This window comes from Mobula hypostoma, chromosome 7, assembly GCF_963921235.1.
Source record: "Mobula hypostoma chromosome 7, sMobHyp1.1, whole genome shotgun sequence".
NCBI lineage: Eukaryota > Metazoa > Chordata > Chondrichthyes > Myliobatiformes > Myliobatidae > Mobula > Mobula hypostoma.
In genome coordinates this window covers 115,669,970-115,685,779 of record NC_086103.1, presented here as the reverse complement: position 1 = coordinate 115,685,779, position 15,810 = coordinate 115,669,970, and the positions used below count along the sequence as shown (strand labels likewise).

Here is a 15,810-nt window from a genome sequence, read left to right as displayed (position 1 = left end):
GAGTCACACAGCACAGAAACAAGCCCTTCAACTCAACTCATCCATACTGACCAAGAGGGGCACCTAATCTATTTACCACATTTGGCCAATATCCCTCTGAACCCTTAGTCTTTTATGCTATCACTGTATCATATCTGTCTTACTGGCAGCTTGTTCCATATATTCATCACCCCGTGTGAAGAGTTGCCCCTTCAGTTCCTTTTCAAATTGTGCCCCTCCTACTATAAATCTATGCCCTATCATTTTGATGCTCTTTTTCCAGAAAATAAATTGTCTGCATAATCTTTATCCATACCCCTCTGGATTTTATCCCACTCTACAAGGTCACCCTTCCGTGTCTTGTGCTTCAAAGAATGAAGTTCCAGTCTAACCATTATCTCCCTGTAACTCAGGCCCGGGTCCTGGCAACATTCTTGTGAATCTTCTGTCATTCTTGCCAGCGTCGGCAACTCTGGAGCACATTTCAAGAGGCAGTTCGATTCAAGTTAGACTAGGTTACTGCCAGACAGACAAAATAAAAAGCAGGCAGGTGATTCTCGAGAGTGAACTTTATTCTGCTCTTATAAACACAAGAGAATCTGATGCTGGAAGGCTGGTGCAACACACACAGAGTGCTGGAGGGAATCAGCATCTATGGAGGAATAAACAATTGACATTTCGTGCTTAGACCCTTCGTCAGGACAGGAAAGGAAGGGGGCAAAAGCCAGAATAAGGAAGTCGGGGGAGGGAAGCAGTCCAAGCTAGCAGGTGTCAGGTGAGATCAGGTGAGTGGGAAGGTGGGTGGGTGGGCAAGGAGAGCTGAATTAGGTTGGGTGGGGATTGGTGGAAGGAGGTAAGGGGCTGAATAAGGAACCTAATAGGAGAGCACAGTGAACCATGGCAGAAAGGGAGACAGGACTGAGGCAAAAGATCACAGAACAATTGATATAGGTGATTGTACCAGGTGATTGGAGGGTGTGTAGTCTACACATCTTTTTTTTCTCCAGCCCTGCTAAAGGGTCTTGGCCCGAAACGCCAACTGTACCCTTTTCCATGGATGCTGCCTGGCCTGCTGAGATCCTCCAGCATTTTGTGTGTGTTGCTTGGATCTGCAGATTTTCTCCTGTTTGTGAGTCGAAGATAATAGCTCACATGGGTCCCAAGCATTTAGGTAGAACAAGGGATGAAGTCCAGCTGGCAGGTTTTGAAATCAGAAACAAGATAAACAGTCAATCTCCAGTGCTATGCTCAGATATAGAAACAGGTTAATGCTGGAGCAGATGCATAGCCGGAGAGATGGGCAGAAAGGAAGGCACAAGATTAAAAGCAGATAACGCTGGAAATATTCAGCATGTCAGGCAGCATCTGTGGAGAGGGAAATAGTTAACTTTTGACCCTACATCAAAACTGGGAAAGAGGAAGTTAGGTTTCAGCAGCAGGTTTAGTGAGACCAGCAGCACTGAGAATTTGAGGAGGAGTGTGAAAAACAAAGGGACTATTTCAGACAGGGTGATTCCAAACAAATAAGATCTGTTTTCTGCCCAGAGGGTGGTTGAATTTATGACACATTCTGCTTTTTTGGGCGATGGAGGCAGGTACTTACAAACGTCTTAGCAGTAACTAGACAAGCACTTAAATCACTAAGGCATAGAAGGCTAGAACCTAGAGCAGGCATATGCAATTTGCACACATGGGTTCTTGCTGGTTGACTTGGATACAATGGCCAAAAGAACTGTTTCCATGATGCGCATGACATGTTTTACTGTCAATAATATGTGTGTCTAACTAACCAGACATCAAAACCAGCCAATGTTTAAGGCATCTACAATGAACTGAATATAAAATGCCAATGTTACTTGTTATTAATTTACTTTTAGCTAATCACATATGAAACGCACAGGGGAATTTTGAGGGAAAGAGATATGTAACCAAGCAAGAGTAGTTCACAAAATTATAATATCTCAGGAGTTAGTCAGCTCTTATGAACATTTGATCCTAATCACGCTACATCTTCTGTACTTCTGAAATAGATGTTTGTTGCTCTTAAAGTACAGGCACACATTTACAGAAGGCCACAAAGAGCCTATGATTATTCAAAAACAGAAGGATCTTCATGACTTTTACCTTAATGTGCTCCTTAGTGATCAGCCATGGTCTGTGGGCAAGGATTTTGTTGACTTCATTGAGGTTTTGCAGTTTCTGGGGGATGTACTCCAAGCCACCGAGCCATTCACTGTCTCCACCCACCTGCAAGAACTCATTTATATGCATGTTCACCAGATAGGAACATTGGTGCCTGGCAGCAGCCTAGTTTGAAAAAAAATCACAAGTAGGAGAGAGAATCAGCAGAATAACAGAGTCTGAAGGTGAATGTGTAGGACTTTGAGAATACTTGCAAATGTTTTTTTTAAATGAAGCAATGGGCTAAATTCTATACACCATGGTGGACACCTTCTGTCATTGGATCTTAATTTCCACATTTTGAGATGTCATAATGTAATGTCAGAAATTCACCAAGTATTGCCAATTTTGCAGTCAAATAAAGAACTTCAAATCCCCATATATTCATTCTTGTACAGTACCTTGACCTAACACTAGAGGAAAATTTAACCCTGACAGCTTTCAATGTTACAAGAAAATAAATGAGACAGATCTTTTCTTTTTAATAGCAGCTTCAGTTCCATCATTTAAGACTAGAAAGCAACAGCAGCCCATCTTCCATGAATAAAAACGATGACTGACAACTCTGAGTGCTCCAAAATGAAGGCTAATCCTAAAATTCAAGCTTTTCATAATGCTTCAAAGTGAATTTTTTTAAAGACATGTAAAGAAATGCTGCAGTCAATTCACGCTGGCTTTCCCATAATACAAGGATACTGTTTCGATTAAAACAACCTAATGCTGGATTATAATCTGTGCCCTTTTAGTAAATGACATGCTTTATAACCCTGCCTCATAGTTGGAAACAAGATCAATTTTACACTTTAAATTTTGATTTTACAAAACTAAAATGTGTGGATTTACAAGATGAACTTGGCTCAAACCAAATACAGCATCTCGTCACCAAATTTTGAGCATGTGGGTTTCTCAGAATAAATGCTGGAAAAATACAGATAACAGTGGATTCTTGTTAATTGTGACACATCAGGACACATTTTGGCCCAATTAAACTGCTGCCCTAATTAGCCAAAGTTTCATAGTTAACAGTGTGTAAAAAAACTAACATTTAAATAAGCAATAAATTATGCATTTAAATGAAATATAGAACAAATTAGAACACTACCAGTACTATAAAACTGTGTGTTAGTTTCTAATAGTAACTTCCAGAGGAATTCATCCAGAGTTTGCTGGGGTGTTCTTTTGATTAACTGTAAATGAACAAAATCAGCACAGACACTTAGCATAGATGATGGACTGCCTTGACACAATGCCTTTGATGACTGCAACCTCTATATCTTCACTTTCGTTGTAAAATTCAAGATGATTGTTGACACCTTAAAGTTATTCATAGGTCCTAACTTAAAGTGGTGACATCATTTCAGTTCTACTCCTGGCCTTTTCTGGCATCTCCAAGCCTGAATGCTTGAAACTACAGTGAGCAAAGATGTTCTGAATTGTCTTATTGCTTACTTTTCGCCAGCTATCAGTGAGAAAAAAAAAATCACCCCATTTGAACATGAGCACACAAAAACTGACACTGTTTGAAAACTGTACACTCTAAGCACGGTGTAATGTCTAACGATTACATTAATACACCCATCTGACACTGGATAGAAACTGCTCGGCTACAGTCTCCAGCCCCAATTAAGCAGCATGGTGTTCCAAATGAATGAAGAGAATCCCAGCTAATTTCTCTATTAGTTTTTGTTCTTTAAGAGTTATCCCAAATAAGCGACTGCCTTGATTAACTGAAGGCCCGATTAACTGGAATCCACTGTACATCCAGAGGATTAATTCACCAATTAATAACAGTGAAAAGCAAAAATATATCTTCCAGATAAATGTCTGTGGCCACTAATTAGTAACGGCTCAACCACAAGGAAACAGGATAGTTTATAATGGAACATGTTGTATATACAGTATATAAAGATATGTAGATATCCTGGTCATCCACTGCGCCTAGTCCTATCTCCAGCCGTCTCAACTCAGTCTTGCCACTGGATCCAGATGGGAATTGGGAAGAGAGAGTGAGACAGACGCTGCGCAACTCTCCCTCACTTAAATCCAAATCATGCGCTAATCTCAACACCATCATAATGGTGTTGAAGTCCTCATCAACGACGATGGACGAACACACACAGAGATATGTAGGCAGTATGAATGCGAGCCATAATTTAAGATTATTCTTTCAAAGTTTTCAAAGAACTGTTTCCTTGTAGTCTAGTAAATCTGTTTATAGTGTCATGAGGTACAGTGAAAAACTCTTATCATTATTCATATAGATCAATTCATATAGCAGTGCATTGAGGCAGAAGGTAAGAAAATAACACTATTCTTTGCTTCTCTGGTTAGATGCTAACTGCATTTCATTGGCTTTGTAACTGTACTCAGCACAATGACAATAAAGTTGAATCTAATCTAATCTAATCTAATAACGGGACAGAGCAAGTATTACAGATACAAAGTGCAGTGCAGGTAAACAATGAGGTACAAGGTTATAACAAAATAGACTGAGATCAAGAGCCCAACTTATCGTGCTAGGAATCGGTTCCATGTAGCATGTATATATAGTGCTTAGTTATGACCTGCATGTGAACTCTCATTTTCAAACGCAAGTTGCAACTAAAATAAATCCCCTAAGCCCTCTTAAAAGGAAGAACTTGAATTTATGTCACATCTGTTACTAACACAGGACATCCTAAGGCAATTTATAAGTGTTGATACATTTGATATGTAGGAAAATTAAATGAAACTAATCACACTAAAGTAAATATTAGCCAACAGACTGAAGAGGATCCATCCAGGGAAATAAATCTTTTATCACCAGCATCCGCGGATTTCCTTGTGTCTGAGATCTTTTATGATCATTTAGTGGAGGCTATGGAAAGCGGGGGTGGGATAGGCTGCAGGTGGTGAGTGAGGTATCACTGGTGTCATTGTTCAGAAGACAGCTACCCCCAACAACTTCAGTTCTCCATTGGAGGCACAAGACATCGCAGATGCTGTCATCTGGAGCAAATCCAGATAATTGCTAGCCACATGTCTTTGTTCCAAAACATACCTCCACCCTTTCTCTGCTGTATCTGTCAATATGTTGGTGTTGCCTCCTACGGAGCTCAATTTCGTCACCCTTGTTCCCATCTTCCATCCTGCCCTCAAATTCACTCGGACCACTTCTGACACCATTCCCCTTTTTTCTGGATCTCTCAGTCTCTGTCTGAGGAGACAAACTATCTACTGAAATATACAATGCCTTGAAAAAGTACTCAGCTCCCACAACTATTTTCACATTTTACTGTCTCATTTTCTAAAGCTAAAATATATTGCAGTAGGATTTTTCAGCTAATCTGCAAAACATTGTATGTCATGTCAAATCAAAAGAAAAATTCCAAAACCTGTCAACAATTTACTAAAAATTAAAAACCAGAATTGTAAGGCTGAGAAAAGTATTCATCCCCTTTGTAATTACTGCACTAACTTCCCTCAGGTGTAATATTGCCTTAGCAGCTCCCCCAATTTGTTGATGTAGAAAGCTTTAGAATCACCTGTTTTCAATGGATTTATAAGAATAAATACCCCCTCTCTCTATAAGGTCCAACAGTACGGTAGATTTTCAACAGACCAAACCAAAATGAAGACAAAAAGGCATTCAAGACAAGTCAGGGAAATGATAATAGAGAAACACAAATCTAGGGAAGGGTACAAGACCATCTCAAAGGCTCAGAATGTACCTTGGAGCACAGTGCAGTCCATCGTGAAAAAGCAGGAAAAATATGAAACCACAGCCACACTGTCTAGGTCAGGCTGTTCCTCTAAACTTAGTCGCCGCAGAAGAATTGCACTTGTAAGAGAGGTTACTGTGAAGCCAACAGTCACTCTGAGTGAGCTGGAGAAGTCAGTAGCTGCAACTGGAGGTGGTGTTCATAGCTCTAAAATCTCTAAGGCCTTGCACTAAATGGGCATTTATGGAAGAGTGGCAAGGAAATGCTCTGGCTAAAAAAAAACATATTCGTGCCTGTAAAGACTTTGCAAAGTGTCATGTAGATGAAACTGTAATGTGGAAGAAGGTCTTGTGGTCAGATCAGACTCAAGTGGAACTTTTTGGCCTCAAAACTAAGTGGTACCTGTGTTAGAAATCTAATATTGTGCATTAGCCAGATAACACCATTCCTACTGTAAGGTATGGTGGAGGCAGCAGCAGAGACTGGAAATCTGGTCAGGAATGATGGGAAGATGAAGGCTGCTAAATACAGAGTGAGCCTGGATAAAAACCTGCTAGCCTCTGCCAGAAAGCTTAAACTGGGGAGGAAGTTTGTCTTTCAGCAGGACCATCACCCAAAACACACTGTCAGGGCAAGAATGGAGTGGCTTCAAATGAAGAAAACGGATGTCCTTGAGTGGCCCAGTCAGAGTCCTGACCTTAACCCGATTGAACATCCCTGGAAAGACCTCAAGATTGCTCCCCGCTGCTGCTCCTCACCTAACCTGACACAGCTTGAGCAATTTTGCAAGGAGGAATAAGAAAACCTTGCTCCATCATGTTGTGCAAATGTAATAGAGACTTGTCCATAAAGACTGTATTAGCTGTGGTAGGTGGTTCAACCAAGTACTGAGCAAAAAAGGGGGGGGCGAGGGATGAATACTTTTGAACTGCTGACATTTCAGTGTTTGAATGTTTAGTTTTTCATGCTTTATAGTATTTTCCCCCCTGTTTTGGGGCTCTACTGTGAAAAAAAGGAGGATGTGATTCATGAATAAAAATTCTCAGTTAAATTGATTAAAATCCCTGGTTGTAATTTTCATTTACATGAATGAAGGGTTAAGGGCCAAAGACTTTTACAACGTACTATATATAAACTCACAGCTACCTTGACTACACTTCCTCCCACCCAGCCTACAAGACAGATCCCATTGTGATGCAGCATCTTCCCATTCTACTTCCCACAGGGGCCACTCTTTCCATGATTTCCTGGTTCACTCATCCTTTGCCCCTCCGCACGTCTCCATATACTCTGGTGCTTTCTCTTACAACTTCCCCTTTCTCCACTGCCACTCCCATGTCACCCAGTTTCACTCCTCTCCCCTACTTGAGTGCACCTCCTTGTGAGCAATCTTGAGGTCTTTCCAGGGATGTTCAATCGGGTTAAGGTCAGAACTCTGACTGGGCCACTCAAGGACATCAATTTTCTTCATTTGAAGCCACCCCATTCTTGCCCTGACAGTGTGTTTTGGGTCATAATCCTGCTGAAAAACAAACTTCCTCTCCAGTTTAAGCTTTCTGGCAGAGGCTAGCAGGTTTTTATCCAGGCTCACTCTGTATTTAACAGCATTCATCTTCCCATCAATCCTGACCAGATTTCCAGTCTCTGCTGCTGAAAAAGCCATGGAACAACAGTGAACCTATATCAGCTCTGCACACTTCTAAAGAATCAGAATACCGTTCTGCTGAGGTGGGCTGAGCATTTTAACACCCTGCTTAATCAGGACTCTGATGCAGACCCCACTATCCTGGACGAACTATCTGAACTTCCTCCTATCCACGACCTCAGTTTACCACCAACCTTCCAGGAGGTTCTATCAGCTGTCCATTCCCTTAAGGACAACAAGTCCCCTGGCACTGACACTATCCCTGTTGAGTTACTGAAGAACGGAGGGTACATGTGTATGCGCACCCTCTACCAGTACATCACCACGGCCTGGACCGATGAGAACATCCCACATCAATGGAGAAATGCAAACATTGTTGTCATTTATAAGAACAAGTGTGACAAGGTCATCTGCGGCAAAAGTAGGGGCATATCACTCCTTTCTGTTGCTGGAAAGGTCCTGGCTAAGGTGATGCTTCAGAGACTCATCAGAAACATCACCAAGTCAATGCTGCCTGAATCACAGTGTGGATTTAGGAAGAACAAGAGCACGATCGACATGATCTTCACAGCCTGGCAGCTTCAGGAAAAGTGCCAGGAGCAATATCTGGACATGTTTGGCCTTTGTCGACCTCTCCGAAGCATTCAACACTGTGCCAAGAGAGCTCTTGTGGGATGTCCTCCTCAGGTTTGGCTGTTCCAAGAAATTTGTCAACATCCTCCACCAGTTCCATGATGGGATGACTGCTCAGGTGACCATAGGAGGACAAGAGTCTGAGCCCTTCCTTGTTCGCACAGGGGTGAGGCAGGGGTGTGTACTAACGCTGGTACTCTTTAACATCTTCCTCTTGTGTGTTACCAAGCTTCTCCACAATGAGATTGAAGACAGCAGCGGTGTGGCAGTGGACGCCAGATTAGATGGCAACCTCTTTGACATCTGGAGGCTCCACACAACCACCAAATTCTGTAGAGAGCGGGTCCTGGAGCTGCAGTTTGCAGATGACTGTGCTCTTGTGGCCCATACTCCGGAGGATCTTCAGACTGTCCTTTCTGTGGCGGTGAGAGCGTACAGCAGGATGGGGCTGACTGTCAATACCATCAAGACAGAAGTGGTTTGCCAATGGAGTACCAGTGTCCCACCCACTCTACCTGCCTTCAGTGTTGGTGATGAAAAGCTGTCAGTAGTGCCATCTTTCAAATATTTGGGGAGCATTCTCTCTGAGGATAGTGGCATTGACAACGACATCCAGAGCTGCATTAACCAGGCCTTTGGGAGACTTCGGCGTAGAGTCTTTCAGAACAGGAGCCTTCGTCCCTCCACAAAGGTCGCCGTATACCACGTGGTCTGTGTCACCACCCTCCTTTATAGCTGTGAAGCTTGGGTAACCTACAGCCATCACATCAAGTACTTGGAGCGCTTCCACATAAGCTGCCTCCAGCACATCCTGGGAATTACCTGGTGTGAACGGGTGCCTCACACTGAAATACCTGTAAAGACCAACTATAGGAGTATTGAGGCCATGATCACCCAGCGCCAGCAGCAGTGGCTGGGGCATGTGATAAGGATGCCCCCATGTCAGCTACCCCATAGAGTGTTATATGGCCAGCTACATCATGGTCGACACTCAGCTAGAGGGCCGAAGAAGCGCTATAAGGATCAGATGAAGAATGCTTTAAGAAAGTCCAAGATCAGACCCGAGGACCTGGAGGAGGTTGCTGCTGACTGTACCACTTGGCGACAGCTGTGTAGGGAAGGGGTTCATATTCTGGAGATGGAAAGAACAACTAGAAGGCAGCAGAAGAGAACCAGGAGAAATGCAGCCATGGTTGCCACCACTACTACCACTACCACATATACATGTACCACCTGCAATAGAGCTTGTGGGTCCAGAAGAGGACTGTATAGTCATCAAAGATCTCACCGTTGAAGGAGAGAACGTCGTCATTGGATTTCGATGGACAACAGAAGAAGATGACTAAACACATAACCTAATTTGGTCTAATATAGCCTCACCCAAACTGGTTTCAACAGCCATCACCTCGCCTTTCCTTACCAGACTTCAGCATCTGCAGGCTTGTGGCTCCACTATCACTTCACAGCTTCTGTCCACCTTCACCCTCCCCTCCCCCAACCTGGCTCCATCTAGACCAGGGGTTCCCAACCTTTTTGATCCCATGGACCAATACCATGAAGCAAGAGGTCCAGGTTGGGAACCCGCAATCTAGACTCTTGTCTTGCTCCTTTCCTTTTCTGTTCCTACTCATCACTCACCAGCCACCATCGCCCAGCTCCACCCCTCCTCTATCTGGCCCCACCCCTCATCACCCCAACCTCTATCTGGCCCCACCCCTCATCACTCCCTTCCTCATCTGGCCCCACCCCTCATCACCCCCCCTCCATATCTGGATCCACCCCTCATCGCCCCTCCTCTATCAGGCTCCACCCCTCATCGCCCCTCCACCCCCTCTATCTGGCTCCACCCCTCATCGCCCCCCCCGTCGGGCTCCACCCCTCATCGCCCCCCCTCCCTCAGTCGGGCTCCACCCCTCATCGCCCCCCCCTCCCCTCCTCAGTCGGGCTCCACCTCTCATCACCCCCCCCTCCCCTCCTCAGTCGGGCTCCACCTCTCATCACCCCCCCCTCCCCTCCTCAGTCGGGCTCCACCTCTCATCACCCCCCCTCCCCTCCTCAGTCGGGCTCCACCTCTCATCACCCCCCCTCCCCTCCTCAGTCGGGCTCCACCTCTCATCACCCCCCCTCCCCTCCTCAGTCGGGCTCCACCTCTCATCACCCCCCCTCCCCTCCTCAGTCGGGCTCCACCTCTCATCACCCCCCCTCCCCTCCTCAGTCGGGCTCCACCTCTCATCACCCCCCCTCCCCTCCTCAGTCGGGCTCCACCTCTCATCACCCCCCCTCCCCCCCCAGTCGGGCTCCACCCCTCATCACCCCCCCCTCAGTCGGGCTCCACCCCTCATCCCCCCCCTCAGTCGGGCTCCACCCCTCATCACCCCCCCTCAGTCGGGCTCCACCCCTCATCCCCTCCCCCTCAGTCGGGCTCCACCCCTCATCCCCCCCCTCTCTACCGGGCTCCACCCCTCATCCCCCCCCTCTCTACCGGGCTCCACCCCCCATCACCCCCCCTCTATCGGGCTCCACCCCCCATCACCCCCCCTCTACCGGGCTCCACCCCTCATCACCCCTCTCATCTGGTCCCACCCATCACCCCCCTCATTGGGCCCCACCCATCACCCCCCCTCTACCGGGATCCCCCCAACATCACCCCCCCTCTACCGGGATCCCCCCAACATCACCCCCCCTCTACCGGGCTCCACCCCTCATCGCCCCCCCCCTTATCTGGCTCCACTCATCGCCCCCCCCTTATCTGGCTCCACCCCTCATCGCCCTCCCCCATCTGGCTCCACCCCTCATCGCCCTCCCCCATCTGGCTCCACCCCTCATCGCCCTCCCCCCCTATCTGGCCCCACCCCTCATCACCCCACTCCTTATCTGGCTCCACCCCTCACCTTCCAGTCCTGCCTCCCCTTTCCCTCTCACTTCTTTGCACTGGCTAACCTCCCTACACACTCTATCCTACCATCCCTCTGCCTCCACTGCTGCTCCCTTGGTCACTAAATTCCTCCAACAACACACACAAGATGCTGGAGGAACTCAGCAGGCTAGGCAGCATCTACGGATGCTTCTCCAAGTCTTGCCCAAGGGTGTCGGCCCGAAACATTGACTGTACTTCTTTTTCCAATAGATTTGCAGCATCTGCAGATTATCTCCTTTGAAATTGCTCCAACAGTTTGTTTTTTTGCCTGTTATTTGCAACTTCCCAGTCTGCACTGAACTGAAAAGCTTCCAAATCATGTTAAGGCATGATTGTTTTTAAAATTTCAAAACATTTATTTTCATCAATGCTCAAGCATGAAGTAGCAGGTAAAACCACATGGTAATATAGCAATGAACCTGACAATTTTAACATATTGACTAAACATCCGTACAATAAATTTTTTGAAAGTATGGTTAAAAATATAAAATTGATACACATTCTACTTTACCATTATTGCCAAGTAGTGCCTGTGTTCAAAGGGGAGTGGCCCATCCATGCGCAGTATGTAATACTGGGTGTGGAGAAAAGACTCCAGGTATTGAGGGTGTAAGACCATGATTTTTGTTGTGTTGTCAGGGTGTCCAGTGGTGGAGTATTCTTCAAGAAATAACAAGCTGGTGTGCCCTTCTACAAGATTATCTTGTGCGATCTGTAGAAAGAAGCATCAACAACACATGTTTAAGAAAGCCATTTCTTCATTTCATACACAAATCATGGGAAAATAAAGTTTAGCATGTTACTTCATGACCATGAAAAGAATACTCCATTTTCACCAAAGGAAGAGGGAGAGCTGGTTGAGAGGGTGAAGAGAGGAATGATAACATTTATGAAAAAACGACATCATTCTTGCTCAAAATTGCCTTTTAATAAATCGAACAGACTAAAGGCATTGCTTTAATCAATAACAGCTCAAACATCACCACTTTATGTAAGCTGTTTACCAGCTCACAATTCCTAACCCAACCAAACCTGGCTGATGATATCCAATGTTGACAATCAGAAGGGGGTTTTGTATTTACATAACCTCCAAGACAGCTCAAAGCACTTTGCATACAATGAAATACGTGTGGAAGGGCAGTGATTTTGGATGGTGTGTAAATGCAGTAGTTAATTTGTTCACAACAAACTTCCACAAAGCAAAGTGACAGTGGCCTGATGATTATGAGAGTAATTGGTAAATGCTGATCAGGACAATTCCTTTCTCTGAATTGATGCCATGGGATCTTTCATAGCCCACTGAGGCAGAACACAAAGCTTCATTTTACTCCTCATCTGAAAGGCAGCGTCCATTATTAAGGACCCCCAGCACCCAGGGCATGCCCTTTTCTCACTGTTACCATCAGGTAGGAGATACAGAAGCCTGAAGGCACACATTCAGCAATTCAGGAACAGCTTCTTCCCCTCTGCCATCCGATTCCTAAATAAACATTGAACCCATAAACAACAACTCGTTTTCTAATAAATATTATTTATGTTTTACATGATTTTTAATCTATTCAATATACATACTGTAACTGATATATTTATTTTTCTTCTATATTACGTACTGCATTGAACTGCTGCTGCTAAGTTATCAAGTTTTGCGAAACATGCCAGTGATAATAAACCTGATTCTGATTCTGAAATGGTGTGTTGCAAGTACAGAACTTCCTAACTGCAGCTTAGGAAGATCTACTAAGAAATCTGCATTCAAGTCTCTGGGATGGGAACTAAACCCACCCCTTTCTATCCAGCTTCCTCTTGAGACAGTATTTCATCACTGAAGATTGCACGCATTAGATATCGGGTGCAATCAGCCCTCACTGGATCCCACTGAAAAATATAATCATCGTTCAGCCTTCCTTTCCTCAGCCAAAACCACCCATATCTCTAGGATAATTCTTGAAGTAGTGAAAACACATGTTCGAAATGATCAAATAAAAGGAACGTTCTGTAGATAGTTAAACACATATATCGAATGCACCTACATATTTTCTTTTAACATCTCTAGTATCAAGTGTCTTTTAAAATCTTTTTTTGTCAGTGAGGCAGCATTGTCATTTGTCACCTAGATGGAGATCTCCACTAAAGCTGCTACTTGCTCCTTCCTTCTCAAAGGAGCGTCCTTGTTCCTTGTTCACAATACCACACCTTGCCCAAATAACCTGGATCTTCCACCCTCATCATCACCTTCAGTGCTCTCAGCCAGCTCATCTTTCCACCTCAGCCCGCACTTCACACCTACCCTCATTTGCAGTCCCCATCCACACCGTCAGTTTCTACCACCAACCTCCTCTGGCCAGATGAGAAATTGTCATCACTGTGACACTTGTTGGATGTTGCTCAATTTCCCCTAATCTCTTTTACTTTAAACATCTCAATGCTTTTGGCCCCTACTCCAACATTGAAATGAGCTAGTTTAAAAATGTCACAAACATCATTTATTGGTTGCAAAAGATTATTTATTGTTTTTGTTGTGGCCTCTAAATGCATTACCTTCATTGGCTAGCTCAGTCAGATGCCCTGGTTCATTTTAACCAAAATCTCACAATAGAGGGAGGAGAAGATGGTGGCGCGACGCAGCTCGCAGCGGCCACTCCAGTGAATGATATCTGTTATCTGTCAAGTAGGGTGCCATGCACAATCCTGATTTGATGGAGACTGACGTGAGTGCACGGAGGAACATCTGGTGAAACTTTCGAAATGCCTGCTTCACTGCCACTGCGTGATCCAGAATCTCCGGAGGGGAAGGCCCTGAGTCCTCGGCTTTGCTTGTTGCTCGGCAGCCGGGGCTGGGGTCGAAGTGCTCAGCAGAGATGGTGCTTGGTGCTGGAGGGCTGGTCGGAGGCTCGAAGTTTTTGGGTGGACTCAAGAGTTGGCTGTGGTTGGGTGCTTCCGGTGCATCGGCAAGTTTGCAGCGCTTGGAGTTCATGGCAGGGAGAGTTTCTCCCTTCTACTGTCTGCGTGAGATGATGGGGCTATCGGAACTTGAGACTTTTTTTACTGTGCCCGTGGTCTGCTCTTTATCAAATTACAGTACTGCTTTGCACTGTTGTAATTATGTGGTTTTGTCAGTTTTAGTCTTGGTTTGTCCAGTGTTTCTGTGATATCTTTCTAGAGGAACATTGTATCATTTTTTAAAGCATGCTTTTCTAAATGACAATAAACGAGGACTGAGTGTCCTCATAACCTAACCTTTTCTAGGGCTCGACTATATTGACACACCTTGCCTTGGAGTCTATTTCTCATACCAAGCTGCATCTCTCTACAAGTACTTCAACATCCAGTCATATGGAGGAGTGATGTTATCCAATGATACAACCATCATCTAGGGACATGTGTCGTGCCTCCAATGGCCATCAGCAAAACTTTTTCTTCATGTATCCAACAGTCAGAGAGTCGTACCAGAGAGTACACCCTCAGAAGAAAAGGATATTCCTTCAGAACAGAGAGCAGGAGGAATTTCTTCAACCAGAAGGTAGTGAATCTGTGGAACTGATTGCCACAGGTGGCTGTGGAGGCCAAGTCACTGGGCAGATTTAAAGTGGAGGCTAATAGGCTCCTGATTAGTAAAGGTGTCTGAAGGTTACAGGGAGACAGAAGGAGAATGGAGTTGTGAGGGTAAGTAAACCAGCCAGAAGCAAATGTCCTAACAGATTCGATGGGCCACACGCTCTCATTCTGACTATGTCTTAAGGTCTAACATTCTATCTCTATGCATCATGGCAACTGCTCTACTCAAGACCACAGGAATTGCAGAGAGTTGTAAACACAGGCCAGTCTATCACAGAAACCTTCCCTCCATCGACTCTGTCTACAGTGGCCACGACCTTGGTGAAGCAGCCAACATAGTCAAGGAACCCTCCCACCCTGGCCACTCCCTGAAGATAAAGGTAGAGAGCAATATCATCAGGCTCAAGAACAGCTACTATTGCCTGTTAAGAGGCCCGTGGGACGGACCTCTTATACATTTTGGAACAGTTTCTTTTCAACTGTGATCCTGACCTGGATCTGGGCCGTACCCTCCAAATATCCGGACCTGCCTCTCGGTTTTTTGCACTACCTTACTTTCCCTTTTCTATTTATGACTTATAATTTAAATTTTTACTATTTACTATCGATTTGTACTCCAGGGAGTGCGAAGCGCAGAATCAAATATCACTGTGATGATTGCACGCTCCAGTATCAATTGTTTGGCAACAATAAAGTATAAAGATAAGCAAGCTCTTAATCTACCTCATCACGGCCCTTGCATTTTAATTATCTACCAGAACTGCAGTTTCTCTGCAACTGTAACACTACGTTTTGCGCTCCTACTATTATCCCTTGTGTACTCAGATTTGGTATGATTTGTTTGGATAGAATGCAAGACAAAGGCTTTCACTGTACCTCGGTATATGTGACAATAACACATCAATTCCATCCTTTGACCTGGCCCCAGTAGCTTTGCACCTCTGCCAGTGGCTGCATACTCCTCCCTGCTCAGCCTCCGGCTGAAACATACTGTATATAACCTCTGCAGTCCAAAAGTGACTCTGCCCCATTATTGTCAATCTGTACTGCTGAAACTCTTATTCAGGTCATCACCTCTCCAACTCTCCTTGTCCCAGCCTTCAACACCATCAAAACTCTGCCCCTATTTCTAGGCAAGCCTGCTTCTCTTGATTGAGCCGCCCCACCCAGAAATCCCCCAATTTAACCCTATTTACAAT

At 45.0% G+C, this 15,810-nt stretch overlaps 1 protein-coding gene across 1 annotated transcript in view; it reads right to left on the bottom strand.

The window, feature by feature from the left end:
- The window catches only part of LOC134349471 (sestrin-3-like), a 133,920-nt gene that overhangs the window by 48,889 nt on the left and 69,221 nt on the right, over positions 1–15,810 (bottom strand). The window contains exons 3-4 of the mRNA XM_063053831.1: positions 11,568–11,768; positions 2,104–2,286 (exon numbers count right to left, since the gene is read on the bottom strand). Coding sequence (XP_062909901.1) covers positions 2,104–2,286; positions 11,568–11,768 — 384 coding nt within the window. The remainder of the gene's footprint in view (positions 1–2,103; positions 2,287–11,567; positions 11,769–15,810) is intronic.